Below are 18,301 nucleotides of genomic sequence, written 5' to 3'. Positions count from 1 at the left end.
GCATTGGTAAGTATCAATCTATCTTTGGAAGATAGAAATATAAGGTGTAAAGGAAAAAACAAGGTTTTTTTTGTGTTTTTTTTTGTGTGTTTGTTTTTTTAACATTTTACAGCTTAAGATAAATTTATGGTAAAACTGACAAACAATCCAACTCAACTTAACCTCGATTGTATGAAGTTCTGTAGGAACACAAACAAGTAGATTAGCTGTAATAGTGATTTTCAGTAATATTATATATAATTACATGCCGATTGTACACAAATGCAGTTGTAGCAATTTAACCTAAATGTGTATGCATTGATACTATTAATTAATTATGTTAGTATTAATTATAGTACTGTATAGATATAACAACATGGGTAAGAGAATCTACTAGTCCTCTTAAGCTTAAGGTGTATATTTTTTTTTTAAATACATGTATACAATAAATACTAAAATAAACCTCCAATTATAAAATTAATACAAACTGAAATTTGAGATTTGCTTTTTTTTATGTAAAGTAGCTTTATTCGAGAAAATTGATGAACTTTTTGGTAAAATGTGTAGAGTGCCGCTGTTTTTCAGCCACATAGGGTTTTATTGTAGCATGGCTGTACTGAAAAAAAGAGAACAAGAAACAATATTATAAATTTACAAATATGACTAATAATATGTAATTAAGTTTCATATTCGTAAAACACCAATTTCAAACACTTGTCTAGTATACATGCATGTTCATTAATTTTTTTTTAATCCCTTCCTTGTCCGTTAATCTGATTGCGATTGTAATATAATCATACCTGTCAACCTGTGACGATGAAAATGCAGGTCATGACCTGCATTGAAGAATCAAATCTCAGGTCATAACGCGTACGAACTTTTTCGAGCTGAATTTCAGTATTTATGGTACATTTTCTTATAATGTATATCAAAGATACCAAAACATCAATGCATGTTCACTTTGTTAAGTCATTTTAAATCTTATTAAATATTATTTCATTGCACTTTTAAACATTTTTATGAATTTGTGTAATTCAGTCTTAAGGCGAAGTGTACGTTATTGCACGCCTCTAGCGGAATACGGGATTAAAAACGTTCGTCGTTAGTTACGCAAGTTATCTCCCTTACTCCAAGAAAGGACACACGAAAGAAAACTACTTTCTGCGGTCTATAATGAACCCAACAAGCACGCATGTGCTCTCGTAAACCTCATAGAATTATCTAAATAACTCCAATTAGAAATCACAGCATTCTGTACGTTGTTCTGTTGGCAGCTTGACTTAAAAACACTGTTTTGTTTTGTTTTAGGCGCGTAGGAGAAGGCATTTCGTGTTTATGATATCAACAGAAAGAAAAAACGCCTCACAACAAAATTATAAACAAATAAACATGACTTTGTAACAATTTTTCTTCTATTGATATCAAATTAATTAAAATAAAACCTGAAATGACCAAACAATATCGTTTTAAAAAAGCCGTAGTCTTGAACGAAAAACACAGTACTCAACGTAAAGTTTTATTATAGGTTACAAATAATTAATGAAAGACGTGTGAATTTAATTGTTTAATTAAAAAGACGTTGAAATGTTCGTATTTTGTGCAATTGAAAATTTAAGGACATGATTTATATTCATATAAGAAATCAGACTATACCAAGAGAATAATTTGACCACTAGTGCAAAACTTACCAGTCGGAAGAACAAAGACGGAAAACAAACAAAAAATAAACAAAGTAGGCCCTAAAATTACTCAGTAACTTAAAACTTGTCTCACTCTAACATTTATCTTAAAATAAGTAAAAATTCTTTCATTCAACTCCCAGTTTTCAACTTTTTCTACATGTGCAGAAAATAAACAGGTGTCTTCTATTCCGTCCGCAATTTATAAAACTAAATCTAAATTTAGAACAATATTGAAATTGAAAGTACACATGTATGATAAAATATAAAATGTCATTTCTTCTTTCACAAATTCCAATTTCGAAGAGATATATAGCGAAATCTGTTTTCTTTTAATGTGCCTGTGTGCATCATTAAAAATTAGAGAATGTAATTTTGGAGCATCAAGTCTCAATTCAAGATTATGAATGAATAGAATATAGAATTACAAAGGGGGGGGGGGGGGGGTGTTAGGACCTTTATCAGAACTCCGGGATCGGGTGTTTTTTAGCTCGGGATTTCGGGATTGACCCTTTTGGGATCCGGGGGCGTAGCTGCCGTTAGGCACTTTAGGCACGTGCCTACACATAATTTTTTTCACATTTTTTTTCTTTTATTAAAAAAAATTAGTAAAAAATGTTATCTGTAGATGAAAACCGGTGAAGTTGTCAAAACTCTTTAATTATCGAATGTCATGTGTACACAGTTGACTGAATACCTAGCTACGCCCCTGTCTCATATTGATTCAATACCGTAATGCCGAAGAAAAAAAAATCATTTTTTTTCCGCGAATTCCGAACAGCTAGAAATATATTCCCGAGTTTCAATTTGGGTAACTCAAATAATTCAAGCCCTTGCCATGTCCATTTTCTCCCACACAAGAAATGTAGCATTCGTACATAAGCTGAATAATACGACTGAATTATTCGGGTTACAATTTGTGTAAATTCCGAATGCACATAAAAGTAAAGGTCGTGGCTCAGGGATGTGTTGAATAAAAGATGCTTATGCGGCACAAAGATAAGATTAATTTACCCAAATGTACTAAGAATTACAACACAACTTAAATTTACTTAAATATTGATTTGTTATCCTGTGCCAGACAGATGGCTGATATTCTGAGAAGAGACCAAGGTCAAAAATAGTTTTAGTTCATAATGAAGAAAGTGTCAACCGTTTTCTAGCTTGGCGATCTCCGCACGCACCCGAATATAATAGACAAATACAATACAATAGTACACAAAACGTAACATAAAGAACTAAAGACCGAGCAACACGAACTCCAACAAAACGGTATATATATATATAGAACTATATGAAGCGTGGTAACTGTTGCTGCGACGTCAATAACGTTGTCGTTGTTTTTTGTTTTTTTACACTCAAGATTCAGCTTTAAGGATGTTCTTAGGTGAGGTTAGGTAAAAATTAAGAAATTAAGAAATGAAAATTGATATTATTAGCTGGTAGAGCATCAATTAAGGATAAAGATAAGCTAAAAATATTGATAGGTCATGGACCTCGTTTTCGAGATATTTGAGAATTAAAATATGGTGGGAAAAGGCTGACTCGGACTTTTACCTTATATTTGCATTGGTATAATTTGGGTCTCAAAACAAAAGAAAGAAAATCAAGAATCTTCTAAAATTTTGGTAAATGACCTTTCAAGAGCTATTAAGTCTAATATGAAAAAATAAATTGGTGTTATGGGGCAAAATATTTTACATTGTATTGTATGGAAAAACACCAAGGAGTCCGAATATTTGACACAAATTCCAAAACCTCACCTAAGTACATCCTTAACAGTGTATAGCTTGAAAAGTAGCACGGTTGCTAAGGACTTTCTTTGCACCAATCGATTCCTCAGATATTTTAGAATCGTCTCATAAATTTAAAAAAAAATCGATTGTCTAATATAATAGAAAATGTTGGAAATGTAACAATTCCTGCCGAATTTCACGATTTTCCCTATATATCCTTTGTAATTTTGGTGTATGATGCTGTTAACTTCAACAGTTCGTATCTCAAAAACGAAAACGGTTACCCCCTTTTTTTATTTTATTTTCCGATTTATTTTTACAAGCAGAAACTACATGTAACATTTTTAAAAAATCCATTGTGTAGTTTAATTACGTACACTTCGCCTTAAGTGCTTTACTTTTAGAAAAGAAATACTGCTATCATTAAAAACACTAAAATTTATTGTAATTCTTAAATGTTTGAGATTATTGACTATGTAGCCTTTAAGCACAGTAATTTTCATTCATGGAAGGAAATTAGACTATAATAAAATATAGTAATACAGTTAAAGGAGTATAAATGTAAAAAATAATTTTCAACTTTTTTTTAAAAATTGTATAAAGGTATAAAAATAATGAAAAGTTATTTTTCAATATGTATTTGAATTTTATATTATTATGATTTAATCTTTTTCACCCATAAAACGTAAATATAAGGAATAATTTTGAATGGTGACAAATAAGGGGAAGTAACTCTTAGTTGAAATATCTTTGTAAAACAACAGAGCAATTTATTTACGACCTAAAGCTAAGGTAATTGGTGTTAATCAACAGTGTGTTTGACACCAAAGCTGTCAAGTGAAGCCATGCACTTAATGGGTCACTTAATTTGACAGTTTACATAGCTAGATGAACTGCATGTTCATGGAAGAATTACGAATTTGCCGGTATTTCAAAGGAATATTACTTATGAAAATCAATCTCAAGGCTAAGAAATACGGGTGAAATCGGGTCATTTTCGGAATTTCCGGGTTATTTCAATGACTCGGCGGGTGATCCGGGTGATCCCTCAGAATTGTGAAAATCTCGGGTCACACCCGCAGAATCCGGGTCAGTTGACAGGTATGTATAATTCGGACACGCATTTTTCAAGATCGCTAGAGTATCCTAATGTATTATCAGAATGGAATGCTTCAAAGCAAGTACAGGAAGTACAGTGTTCCTTACTCGGGAGTTCAAACCAAATATTTACTGCTTCCCCACGAAACATACGAAATTAAAAAGTGAAGGCAAAGACCTGTTGACTCGGTGTTAGAATATTATCTCCATATAGATGACATTTCACTCTGTCGACTTCTGTCTGTTGAACATATTCCCCCTGGATAACAACTTTGTACGTTTAGGCAATACATTTTATTCGACTTGATGTGCGTAATGCCAAGTACGATAATTGTGCTTCTTTAAATGCAAACTTGTTTTTGTATTATACGAAAAAACATTTGATGATCAAACTCAGTCCAGAAAAGATCCAGCTTAAATTCATTTAATATATAATTCGAATAACACTTACCGTGACTTAGTTGTTATTCTTCAATTCAAGTAACCGTTTTTTCACTTGCACTAAGTCTATTAATAGTAGTAATGATTGTCCTTTCTTGATTTGAGAATTTTCACTCGTGAAAATCTACATAAATATTTAATACTAAAGCGTTTTTTGCTTTTTATTGGTAATTTCCATTTTTTGAAACGGGATAAACGAACAACCATCGGGTCATATTGAAGATTTGAAAAGAGGAGACACAAGTACTAAAAGGACATTCAAAATTATAAGTCGAAAATAAACTGAAAACGCCATGAACGAAAAATAAAAGTTGTAATACTGTTTCTCTGCATGTTGTATTTTGGGGTAAGAGTAAAGACTAGTCAACTCGGTGTGAACATGATACCCTGCGCCCTAGTGTGACTTGTCATCTATAGCTAGTGGGCTGTAACCTTGTGAAGTTCAACATTTAATCGTTCTGATATGCCTATGATATTTGCCAGTGGACGTTTACTTAAATCCATCATTATCATCATTCATGATTTTGTTCATCTTATATGTTTGAATTTATTTTTTTTAATTTTGTACTATAAGGTCTTGGTTTTTGTGTTTTATGTTAATTTTACTGATGGTGTGGTAATATTTAAGTGGCTGTTTTTTATGATTAACATTTCAATGACCATAAGAATGTATCTAAGTGAATTTTTTTTTAAACTAGTCTAAAAATTTATCATCGTTTCAATAAGTCAAAAGAGTGTTCGTCAAAGAACATAATAAGCTAAAACTTTTGAAGGGTCATGGAGTCCTTTTCGATATTTTGTTTAAATTGCGGGAAAATGCTGATTCAGACTTTAATCTTATATTTGCATTGGTATTATATGTGTCTTAAATAGAAAGAAAAATCCAGAATCTGCTTTATTTTTTAGTTAATGACCTATTATGGGCTATTGGAAAATATAAAGAAATATGAGTGTAACTGGGCAAATTAGTTTACCCTGAATCCTAAAGGAAAACAACCAATTGTCCGAACATCTGACAAAAATTCCTTAACCTGACCTTGGTTCACCCTTTAAACATTTTCTTATTACTTTAAGTATAACATGAAATCTGACATAATAAACACTTCTTAGCAAACATCCAGTTTTCCTATATACATTTCAAAATTTCCTGACAAGGACAGTTAAGGTCGAATACTGTATTAAATCTGCATACAATCGTTTAGTGTTCATTTAAATTTTGAAGTTAAACCTTTTAATTAGTTCTAATGATTAAACATTTGAAATACCATGGCAATTTTAGTTTTATTTTTTGCTTAGTAGTTTAAATATCCAATTATTATCTCTCACCTCTCTTTGACCATTTCATTACTTTTGTATCCTCAACACTTTTCATAAACGACGCACATGAAATAAAATTACCAAAAAGTTATATGCAAGACTAGTATTAAGAGTTACACGTACTTTGTCATCTTAAATTTAATATAAAGAACTGTGTTTAAATGTTTTCAAAAACGTAAATCTAATGCCACAATTGTTGTACACTTACTGTTTATCAATGCTTTACAATCTGCCATATTACAGGTACGTGTATCACAACAAGAAGAACAAATAACTATTTCCCCATCTACTCTTTTGCGCTTAGGACCAATATATTGTCCAGGATGTGCGTACTTGTAACCTTTCAATGTAACATCGCAAACCTATAAAATGCGTCAAATATAAAATCCTGGATTGTTTTTATCAACAGTTGTGGGGATGTATAAGTACCCGGTCACGTCCACTCTGTATTAGTGCTATATATATTTCTATGTGTATCCATCTGATGAGTTAGTACTTTTTCAATTGATTTTTAAAGTTTTTTTCTTATCTTGTACTGCTACACAACTGTGCTAGGTTAGGGACGTGTAGGCACCTTCAAACGAGTTTAACCCCGGCGCATGCAGATGTCCTAAATCAGAATCCTGTAATTCAGTTGTTGTCGTATATTTCTGTGTTTATCTTTTGTACAAACGTCAGGCCTCAGGTTTCCCAGTAGCCAGTACTTCGGTACTGGCATGAAAATACGGATTTTTTGTGTTATTAAAATTTGCTGTTACAAAATGATAGAAATTATTATAAATTAAGGAATGTATCTCCCTCATGTAAAGCTCTGATTCCTTTCACGGATTTGGCTATACTTTTTTAATCTTTTGGATTATAGCCCTTCATCTTTTATATAAGCTTTGGATTTCAAATATTTTGGCCACGAGCATCACTGAAGAGACATGTATTGTCGAAATGCGCATCTGGTGCAAGAAAATTGATACCGTTAATTTTATTTCCTGTTATTTGTAAATTCGGGGCCTTTTATAGTAGTTGACTACGCTGTATTAGCTTTGTTCATTTTTGAAGACCGTGCGGTGACTTACAGTTTCTTAATTTCTGTATCATTTGGTCTCTTGTAGAGATTTGTCCAGTTGTTAATTATACTACACATTTATTGTTTTAACAGTTCTGCTCAGTATCGTTTATCCCACATTTGGCATTAGATATCTTTACTAGTCAACAAAAGTATCGATACATAAGTTTGAAGTCCAATTTTAATACGATTTTTTTGGAAATAACAAAATTCAACAATAAAAAATCGTGTATTTGCCTTAAATCAAACATTTAATAGACAAATAACACTCCGTAGATAATAGACCAAGAAGGCCATTATTTTCCTTGGTACAGTATATTCAGTACAGTGCATTGCCTTGTATCATGTTTGTTTGTTTATTAGTTTACATTATTTATGAGCTTTTTAAAGTGGTGAAATCTGTACATAAAAAAGTTGATAATAAAATAAACAGCCTTACATCTTTTCTCTCACATCCAAGTCTGTGTACAAGTTGATTATTTGCAAACATTAATTCTGATGTGCACACCTGCAAGAGTAATACAAATCTATGATGGAGGTAGTATTAAACAACTGCTGCGAAATGTTTTATATACATCTTTTTTTTTCTTTTTTTTTCTCGGGTTGGGGGGGGGGGGGGGGGGGGGGGTTGTATTGGCATTCTATGATATATCAGTTAATATGAAATCTATTGTTAATACAAATAATAAACATTGAAATTTGCAACATTGTAAATGATGTCTATCGGTATCGTTACTTATTACTTTACATATATCTTTTTAGAAATTTTTTCTCTTTTTCTTCTCTTTCAATTATGCTTCACATCTTATTATTCTTTTATATGTGTACTCATTTGCAGACTGTAATAACTTTCAAAAAAGTAATGAGCAATTTTCCGCTATCTAAATGCAAATTTTATTTGCTACACTTCTTTTCCAATACAATCTACAAGAAATTACAACCATAATACAGTTTGAAGACCAAGGCAACTCTTAAAATTGAAATAGGTATGAACAGCAATGTGCACATTTACCATACGTAATCAAATATTTTAATGAACAAATTAGCTTAGAAATTCTTACTTCATTTGGTGGACAGTCCTGTATAACAGAACATAGTGTTGGGTCCGCAACTTTATCGCACACACCACAAGTTGTTATATCAGTTTTTGGTTCTGCAAAATTGAAAAATAAGTGTAAATTATATAAGAATTAATTTAACCACAATGTAACCTAGTGCATTAAACTAAAGACTGAACATAACGAACCCCACCAAACACTATGATGTTCTTAGTTGCTCCTGGTGGATAAGTAGCCGCTGCTCCACATGTGATACATTATCTGAGAACTGCTACCGAATTAGACTATTTATCGGTTGGTAATAAAATGAGAAACACGACGGGTGTCACATTTACATCAGGACCTTCTTACCCTTCCGGAGCATCTGAGATCACCCCCAGGTTTTGGTGGGTTTCGTGCTGCTCATTTTTTAGTTTTCTAGTATGTTGCTTCTTGTTTACTCTTATTTAATTTGTTTTTTTCTTTTTTCTTTTTCATTTTAAGCCATGGCGTTGTCAGTTTATTTTCGATTTATGAGTTTGACTGTTCCTCTGGTATCTTTCCTCCCTCTTTGCAAGCGTTTTTAATACACAATGATTTACACGTGTCTTTATTCATCCCAACAACACTTGGTAATAGATATATATATTGGCCAAATTGGCTTAGGAAGAACACGAATGGGAAAAGTCTTTTCGTCTAGTATAAACTTGACGTTGTTTTGCTTGCAGACCGTCTACTATGCATACATATACATATTTAAGGAGTCTATATTCATGTGAACGGGGTGTAGCAGCAGGGTCATATATTCACAGTGAATGGATCGTTCAGGTGGCATGCGGTGTTGACCTATGGTGAATCTCTAACTAAATATTCCTTTGTCAACATGTTTCGCTACTTTATTTTTTATATTTATTGCACAATTTGAAATATATAGAATCAATCTAATTCCAACAGCTATCCAATCATTTAAGTATCTTGAAAACGTTTTGTCCTTTACTTTGTAGCTATTTATAGTGATTATTTTACATAACAATATGGCTGTACTCAATGCTAAGTTGACTGTCCCTCGGGTATCTTTTTTAACGACTTTAAAAAGCGTGTCAGCTTTATTAAAATAAATATTAATCAAGAACTAGATGCAATACCTACTTTGATTACACAGATAGCCATTACACGGTATTCCTGTTGAATTATTTGAGCTTGTCGTACAGCACTCGGCGCAGGCCACGGTTGTTCTCTTTGTCCTTGAAGTTTCTCTTTTCCCAGCACTAGCGGCAGCAAATAAATCACAAACCTATTGCATACATCAATTTAACAATACTAGTTAGCTTACTTAAGGAAGTTCGTTGCTCAGTTTCAAAATAAATAGCTTTCCATAACACTAGTATATATTGATAGGGGATTAATTCAGGAATCAAAAAAGCAAAATAAATATAAGGGTCAATGTCATTTTTTTTTTTAGATATAACCATTGGAATTTTCTCTCTTGATTTTTCATAGCTTTATCATTCACCAGTTAAACATGTTAAAGTACTCAAAAACTATTAAAATATAAATAAGATTTTATAAGACTTTTACACATGGCTTATAATTATACAGGTAAAAGATTTATAAAAAGAAAAAAGGGGGTCCATGGGCAATTTTTTTTAAAGGCATTCAAACAGATAAAACCAGAGTATTTCGAAAATCTGACAAAAGTTCCAAAACATGACAAGCAAACATCCTTAATATAGATACATTTTAATAATGTTAATGACAATAATGAATGAGTCAGTTATGTATTATGCCTATGAGTCTTTTTGTATTTCTTATTTAATTTTTAATGGGAAGAGGGTTAAGGTTATTTTGCTACCTTAAGGGAGCTCGCTTCTGAGTTTCAAAGTAATTAACTTTTCAAAACACTAGTTTATATTAATAAGGAATTAATAAAGGAATCCAAAAAGCAAAAAAGAAATATAGGTCACCGTGCTTGTTTTCGAGATATGAGCCTTTGAAATTTTGGCGGGAAAATATTCTCTCTTGACTTTTCATAGCTTTATCATTGACAAGTTAAAGTTCTCAAAAACTGTTAAAAAGTAATTAAAATTTTATAAGACTTTTACAGATGGCGTATCACTATACCTGTTAAAGAATTTCAAAAAGAAAAATGGGGGTCACCGGGCAAAATTTTTCAAGGCATTTAAATGGATAAAACCAGAGGATTATGAAAATCTGACAAAAAATCAAGAACATGACAAGCCAGCTTCCTTAAAAAAATGAATAATAGAAAATGATAACATATGAAATTGAGAATGTATATTGGGGATTTGTGAAAGAGACAGCAACCCGACCAAAGGCAAAAAACAGCCGCATAGACTCCAATATCGTTGAATTTATCATTATAGGTTATATTCTAGTTGATATTGATAGGTTCTTTTTAGTTTTAGACTTTTTTTCAATGTTTCCTCAACAATTTGGCGGTGATTTTAACCTAAGTGACATTTTTTCACATGTTATTCATAAAAGAGGGCGACTGATACCAAAGAGAAATTCAAACTGATAAGTCGAAAATAAACTGGCAACGACACGACTGAAAAAGAAAACTCCAACAGGCAACCAACTGTCTACCAAACATCATCTGTTGAACATTCTTTACATAAAAATAATTTTTGCATTCTTATAAAAACGAAGATGTGGTATGATTGCCAATGAGACAACTCTCCACAAAAGACCAAAATGACACAGAAATAACAACATTACTATAGTTCACCGTTCGGCCTTCAACAATGAGCAAACCATACCGCTTAGTCAGCTATAAAAGACCCCGAATTGACAATGTAAAACAATAGACAACTTTCGAGTTCGATGCATTTCCGTCAAAAACTCTGGTTTTAGTGAACGTCATTTGTGCGTTTAGGGGCGTCGTCACTTCCATTCCAATGTTGAGCGAGTGGTTGGAAAACTATAATTCTATATTGTACGAATTATACGACAAATTGAATTCTCAAAATTGACAATCAACATTGATGTCATTAGGGAATTGTCATTAAGTACCTACAGAACAACCATTATTTCTAGTTTATCCTGCACAATGACGACCACCAAGACCCTTGGTGAACGTAAATAGTGCAGGGATACAGGCGACCCCCTCTATCTGGTAAATGACGTCATAAAGGCGCGTATAATTGACGAGTTTTTCCGGTGACGGATGAACTCGAAAGTGGTCTATTCAAACGAGAAAACTAACGACCTTTAAATTAATGTACAAAAAATGAACGAAAAAATATGTAACACATAAACAAACGACAACCACTGAATTACAGGCTCCTGACTTGGGACAGGTACATACTAACAAACATACAGAATGTGGCGGGGTTAAACATGTTAGCGGGATTCCAATCGCCCCCTAACCTGGGACAGTGGTGTAACAGTACATCATAAGAACGGACTATAAAAATCAGTTGAAAAAGTCTTAACTCATGATCATCAGATGGCTAAAGATAAAAATGGACATGGACAGGTACTTGAACATCCCAACAACAAAAAGACACTAGGTACAGATCTGAGAGTACTCGCAGTTAACTGATAGCTAGTCCAAAGCCTCTAACAACTTTCATTTTCCTAATGTGCTCTGTCTACATGCTTATTGTATTTCTTTGTTACATATGGCGTAGCTATGTTCTTCTACATCCCGTCATTGTGTTATTCTGCTATGGTAATATTTTGCATTCTTGTCTTTCAATTTTGCCAATTTGATTCGTCTATATGCCTTTTTTAGTTCTTCTTTGTTACACATTTGTTTGCTTTTGATAAAGATTATAAAACAATATTGACTTTTTATTAGGTTTTTTTTTTATAAAAAATTATCGAGTTGAATTTCTTTGGAGATCAGTATTTTTGAAATTTTACTTTATACCATTTTCCGGATTATAATTTATATTTAATAGCCAGGATAAAAGGTAAACAAAATATTTGATTTCGTTTACAATCATAGTATTACCTGTTTAGATCTGCAACCGGCAGAAAACACAGCTAGGAGATTCGGCAGAATTGTTTTGTCGAGATAACACTCCTAGAATATACAAAATTTATCGACGATCAGCTAAACTCTTGATATACAAATGTAAAATAGCCTCTAGTCTTTCTTCGTCATTTTGCATATTATATTGATGGTGTCTTTTGGTCAAATGCCTTTTTGTACATTTTGATTTTCCGTAGATGGAAATTGAAACGTTCCACCTACTGAAAATCTACTGAAAATCAAAATGTATATTAACCAAGAGGCATTTGACCAAAAGACACCGTCAATATAAAAGGTAGAGTCAACTTAGTTGGCAATGCGTTTACCTATAGTATCTTTTCTACCATGCCACTAGCACTCCCCCACTCCCTTGCGTACAGTTATACATCAAATTTGCACGACTATTTATTGCATATTTTTCAATATATTTTTAAAAGCTGATGGATCTCTGGAATGCTATAATCGTTTGAAATATTAGGTACACAGTGTGCTCTATTTGTCCACACGAATTTCACTCACATGGTCTGGGGTCACCAAGTGGTGGTAGGCAGGAATTGTGTTTGCATCCGAAAAATACCTCCATTCATTTACATGTATCTACTCTGTAAGTAAATTTTTCTAATTCAAGTTAATATTATCATTTAAAAATAATTATTCATATGGCTTACATTATGAAATTTCGACCGTTTTGTAACACTTGTCATCTTGCAAAAAAGCACGGAACAAGTTTCTTACTTTCAACAAGAATTCTTGTAGCCGAGATCAGATTTGGAACTTGTTTTGAAATAAGGACCTAAAACGGATGGATACATGTATGAAAGAAACAAATCAAGTCGTTTACATTTTTGGTCCGCAATTAAGGCATCAAACTTTATTGCTAATTTTCACAACAGAACCAACACAGTGTAACAAGAGTCGGATTTAGAGGGTTTTACACGAGGCCCACCCTCCCCTTTTCTTTGAAAAAAAATGGTTGAGTATATAGGGAATCACTGAACCATGACAGGAGCGGCCCCATACTAGGCAGTCAATGGGCACTTATGAAAATTTCTGGATCCGCCACTGGTAACCGGAGATCATAATTCTTATAACAAAATTATCTGTGTCTCCGCCGGGACTCGAACCCGGGACCTCTGTGTTACAAGGCAGCTCATAAACCGACGAAGTTAAATAACTACTATCTTAGCTCAACCGCTTACAGCTAAGTATCTACCACATTTACTAAGGGAAGAAATACTGTCACAATAGTTACCTCGTTACTATTTTGACATGTTGCCGCAGTCGAAAGACAGTCGTTGATATCAGCAACACCATTACACGATAAACAGGTTAAACCTGTGAACAATATTGTATTCAATTATTGAAAAATGCATGTTCTTAAACAAATTAATAAAAATCCAAACTCCAAGGAAAACTCAATACGGAAAGTCCCCTAGCAATTTGCACAATCAATTTCATACACATCGAACGAATGGAAAACAACTATCAGAATATTCATGTCTTAATACAGGCATTTCCTGTTTTAGAAATTGTTGAAGTAATCTTGGCTTGTTTGACAGTCGCATAAAATTCTTTTATATTGACAACACTGTGTAAGTGAAATTAATGATAACTTGGCCACTGACTTATGGTTCATATAAATATGACTCTGTATATATAAAATTTGTGTGTATTTCGAAGTATCTTTCCTGCGTGGCGTGGCGTCATTTTGCTAATTTATTTGTCTGTTTTGTTCATCATCGTAATTTGTTTAATCGTTCAATTAACTTGATTCAAGCGCATCTGGCTTACTCAAATATAGGCCTGGTGAAGTCTTATAGCCATTTGGTCCACTTATTTCTATCATTAGTTTATAACGAAATTAAAGTTGAGTCTCGACATATACTAAAGCACGACCTAAAGAATATAAAAACAACTGCGCAAGCCGGGGACTATCACCAATTTCAATTATAATATGCATGCGTAAATTCACTTTAAAATTGAATAATTATACTAAACGGTTTATAGACTTACCGTCGACACATGACAAACAAAACGTTAACAGAATAGGAACTGAAAAAAAAATGTCAATACAAAAATAAGGAGATGTGGTATGATTAGTTTACGTTCAAGGAAATTTATACTCCGTCAACAACTATATTGACTTTATTTGGTATATATCGACCGAGCAGCACATCATAAATAATTTACTTGATAAAAAACAGATAATACAAATAAAATAAAATTGAGAAAGGAAATGGGGAATGTGTCAAAGCGACAACAACCCGACCATAGAGCAAGCAACAGCCGAAGGCCACCAATGGGTCTTCAATGTAACGAGAAACTCCCACACCCGTAGGTGTCCTTCAGCTGGCCCCTTAAACAATATGTATACTAGTACAGTGATAATGGACGTCATACTAAACTCCGAATTATACACAAGAAACTAAAATTAAAAATCATACAAGACTAACAAAGGCCAGAGGCTCCTGAAAGTTGCCGCTTGTTTTGCTATTGTCTGAATTATCCCTCAAACATGACAGTGATGAAGACAATATCATTTTAGCAGCTGAATGATATAATTAATATGTTGAATAGTATGTCAATATCAGTATGTTACCAATGCCCATCACATCCTTATTTGGTTACCCCTATTAAGTACATTTATCTGAGTGTGTTGTTTCACTTTACCTTGATTGTGACATCAACAATTGATGCTTATCTTTGATTACCCTAAGCAACACAACGGGTGCTACATACGAAACAGGACTGTTTAATCTTCTGATACACTTGATTTCACTCTTGAGCTATGATTAGATTCGTGTTGTTTGATTTTAACGTTTTTTCATCAATTTATGAATTTGATTCTCTTGTGTTCTTACTGTCTCTATTTTACGTTTATGGGGATTTTATTTTTAGACACCGTATTGATTGTGACGATCCATTTAAACTAGTCTATCCTTTTATATTTGTAGAGAATATCGATTTACAGTGTAGTAAGGTCCAGTTTTTGTCGGTGCTAGCATTGATTTTGTTTTTAATAGATTAATAAAGGCAAAAGAAGTATATTGCTGTTCAAACATAAAACTATGTGAACAGTATTAATTATTGTCTAACCATTATTTTTGCATCGTCGATACTTACAGTTTTGCTTTATTTCTCAAAGCCAGGATGTTTCACATACCATACAAACTCTGTGCACGGCTAATAGTTAATTGCTTAGTAATTTTACATTGGAATTAAATGAAAGCTTACATGGATTATGTCTAATCTGTTTCAGGTAAATGCTTAAAATGCATTGATGAAACTTGACTTTTACAAACGCGTCACTGATTTAAAGAGTTATCTCCCTTAACCATGGTCTACCCCCTTAAAAAGTCTAATTAATATTCAACTTAGTTCTTACCTGTGAAAAGCATGTTCATTTTCTTCCACTGAAGTTACAAAGGAATAATAAAAATATAAGAAATTATATCTTATAAACATGTAAACCGATATCAAGTGATCCAATCACTTCATCGAATTTTTAGGCGGAGGAAAAACACACGAAAATTAGAAAGAACCAAAGGTCTTGGTTTCATTACGAAATTAAAACCTATAAATAATGCCATTATACTTTAGTTATATTAAAATAATGTCAATATCAAACTGGATCTGGTCAATTTGAATATTCATTATAATTATGCTCAGTTCAGATATATTTCACTCCTTACAAGTCACCCCACCCCACCCCAGTTTTTGATAGGGTTCGTGTTATTTATTCTTTAGTTTTATGTGTTGTGTCATGTGTACTATTGTTTGTCTGTTTGTCTTTTTTTAATTTTTAACCATGGCGTTGTCAGTTTAATTTCGATTTATGAGTTTGACTGTCCCTCTGGTATCTTTCGTCCCTCTTTCTCAAGCGTCGAATGAACATATTTGAACTTGGAATATTGCGGGCCAATTTGTAAACCTTTGGTCCTTATGAATGCAAGTATTAGCATACCTTTACACTTTCAAATAAGGATTTTAAACGAACACAAGAACAAGAAACATACATTTTGTTCAAACCAAAATATTGATAAACTGTTGATTAAAAAGTACAAATGTACGTCTTTTAAGTCTATTCGTCGTACATTTGTTCTCTTATGAAAATAAATGTTATTCATGTCGTGCCATCATCACATATGTTTATACTATATTTGAAGCAAATTGTAGTATACTACAGTCTTTTTATTGTTCTGTGTCATACAGACTACACTAAATCAATATATATGAATGGTTTACCTATTATGTTTATGGGGACGCACAACATATATGTCGTTATTTGATTCAAAGTATGCTCTTCAACTAGTACAACGTTAAACATCAGAAGATTTCATACGCCATTACACACGTGCAACGTTAACAATGTGTATGTATAATTACAAAACTCGAATAAAAGGATTGTTTGAAAAGGACATCTTACATTGGTGTTGTTTGTAAATAAAAGGAAAAAAGAGGACGATACAAAGGGGACAATCGAAGTAAACATACAACGCGTAGACAACGAAAAGCGAAAACCATCCGTTCAGTTACAAATTTACAATTACTTGATATTACAATATAACACAGCTATTTACATTGAAGAAATGTGTTTTTACTTTTCAGGAAGTCACCAATCGTATAGAAAACAAAAGAGAAGGGAAATGGCAATTACGTATTGTAAAATTTTAAAAGGGGTAATAGTTAGTGTACACATATATGAAGTATTTCTTTTCAAACTATAAAATAACAATACGTACATGAACTAGATTGAACTTATCTTCAATAATGACCTCGTTATCATGATATACAACTTAAGTTAATATGCCTTATCTTTCATTAGATTTTCACGAATGAAAGTTCGAAACCGATCTTAACATCCCTATTCCTTTATAAATTAAACAGAAATAAACAGTTTCTATAGGTTCTGTATACTTTTATTTTGAAGACTGGTATTGTCAAATTAAAAATGTATCAACACTGCTAAAGATGATTGCAAGTTAATACACTAAATAATAATCCATTATTAAAAAAAGATATTGGGCGCACAAATCATAAGCTACCGATTTACACGCAGAATAAAATGTAAAAGCTGTTAGTTAGATTAATTCGTACTAGAGTGTGTGATTTTGTAACGGAATTTAATGCTTGCTGTACCAAAGTTCACTTAAAACATTTTTGGACGACACCTCTGAATATACAAATGAGGTTATTTGTAGTATTCTGATAAATGATTATGCTTTTTTGGTTAATATAAAATGCAAAGTACATTTACTCAGTTTACCTGTAGGAAGAGTTGTGATAAGAACATTATAAAGCCGTTATTCCATACTCGGTAACCTGTACATCTTTGCCTCTTTAAGTTTTTCCTTTGAATTGTTTCACTTTGCCTTCTTGTTCACTATGCAGTAGTGATTTTGCACGTCCTAGTGGGTAATACCGTAATCTGTAGCTGATTCCACACTTGTTTTATTCTAATTTGACTTCATTACAATTATATAACAACTTTTTAAATGTATGTAATAGTTAACTTAATAATCATGATTATACGAAATCAAAATGATGATGAGCAGCAAGAAAATATTTGAAATAATCTTTCAAATTGGTCTTTTTGATTAATAATGAACCATTTTATCTGATTCGTGCCTGTATCATTTGCTTTACAAAGATGTAAATATATTTGTACTATACCATTTCCCGATTTTAAATCCAAAATAGTTTGACATTTGATTAGAATGAGAAATGTTAAAATTCGATTATCTCCCGTTTACTGCAGAATCTCTCAATAAATAAATTCCCCCAAGGTTGACAGGGGGAAAGAAATATGGTCTTCTCCCGACCGGCAGTAAAACGCTTGCCAAAGTGGGGCGTCCGTTTGGCTCGTGTAAATAGAGTGTCAAGCTCTTTGCACGTTAAAAACCATTGCAACAACTCTTTGAGGGGTCCGTAGGTAGCCTGTTGCAAGGCAAAAT

General features: G+C 32.6%; 1 protein-coding gene across 1 annotated transcript; it reads right to left on the bottom strand.

Moving 5' to 3' along the window:
- Positions 1-472: 472 nt before the first annotated feature.
- On the bottom strand, positions 473-17,128 carry LOC143045180 (uncharacterized). The gene is made up of 10 exons (XM_076217520.1): positions 17,090-17,128; positions 15,733-15,760; positions 14,361-14,399; positions 13,600-13,682; positions 12,327-12,398; positions 9,497-9,641; positions 8,372-8,463; positions 7,750-7,818; positions 6,459-6,612; positions 473-595 (listed from the first exon to the last, which is right to left on the bottom strand). The coding sequence occupies exons 2-10, from the start codon at positions 15,749-15,751 to the stop codon at positions 561-563; spliced, it is 708 nt and encodes a 235-aa protein (XP_076073635.1). The 5' UTR covers positions 15,752-15,760; positions 17,090-17,128; the 3' UTR covers positions 473-560.
- Between the last annotated feature and the right edge of the window lie 1,173 nt (positions 17,129-18,301).

This window comes from Mytilus galloprovincialis, chromosome 9, assembly GCF_965363235.1.
Source record: "Mytilus galloprovincialis chromosome 9, xbMytGall1.hap1.1, whole genome shotgun sequence".
Taxonomy (NCBI): domain Eukaryota; kingdom Metazoa; phylum Mollusca; class Bivalvia; order Mytilida; family Mytilidae; genus Mytilus; species Mytilus galloprovincialis.
The sequence above is the reverse complement of the archived record's forward strand: the minus strand, read 5'-3'. Positions and strand labels throughout refer to the sequence as shown.

What these genes read in the sequence shown, in the direction of transcription:
- LOC143045180 (XM_076217520.1), bottom strand. An exon ending in CATGTCAAAATAGTAACGAG is followed by an intron (nt 12,399 to 13,599) that starts GTAACTATTGTG and finishes TGTATATTCTAG; the next exon opens with GAGTGTTATCTCGACAAAAC. An exon ending in TGGCTATCTGTGTAATCAAA is followed by an intron (nt 8,464 to 9,496) that starts GTAGGTATTGCA and finishes TCAATTTTGCAG; the next exon opens with AACCAAAAACTGATATAACA.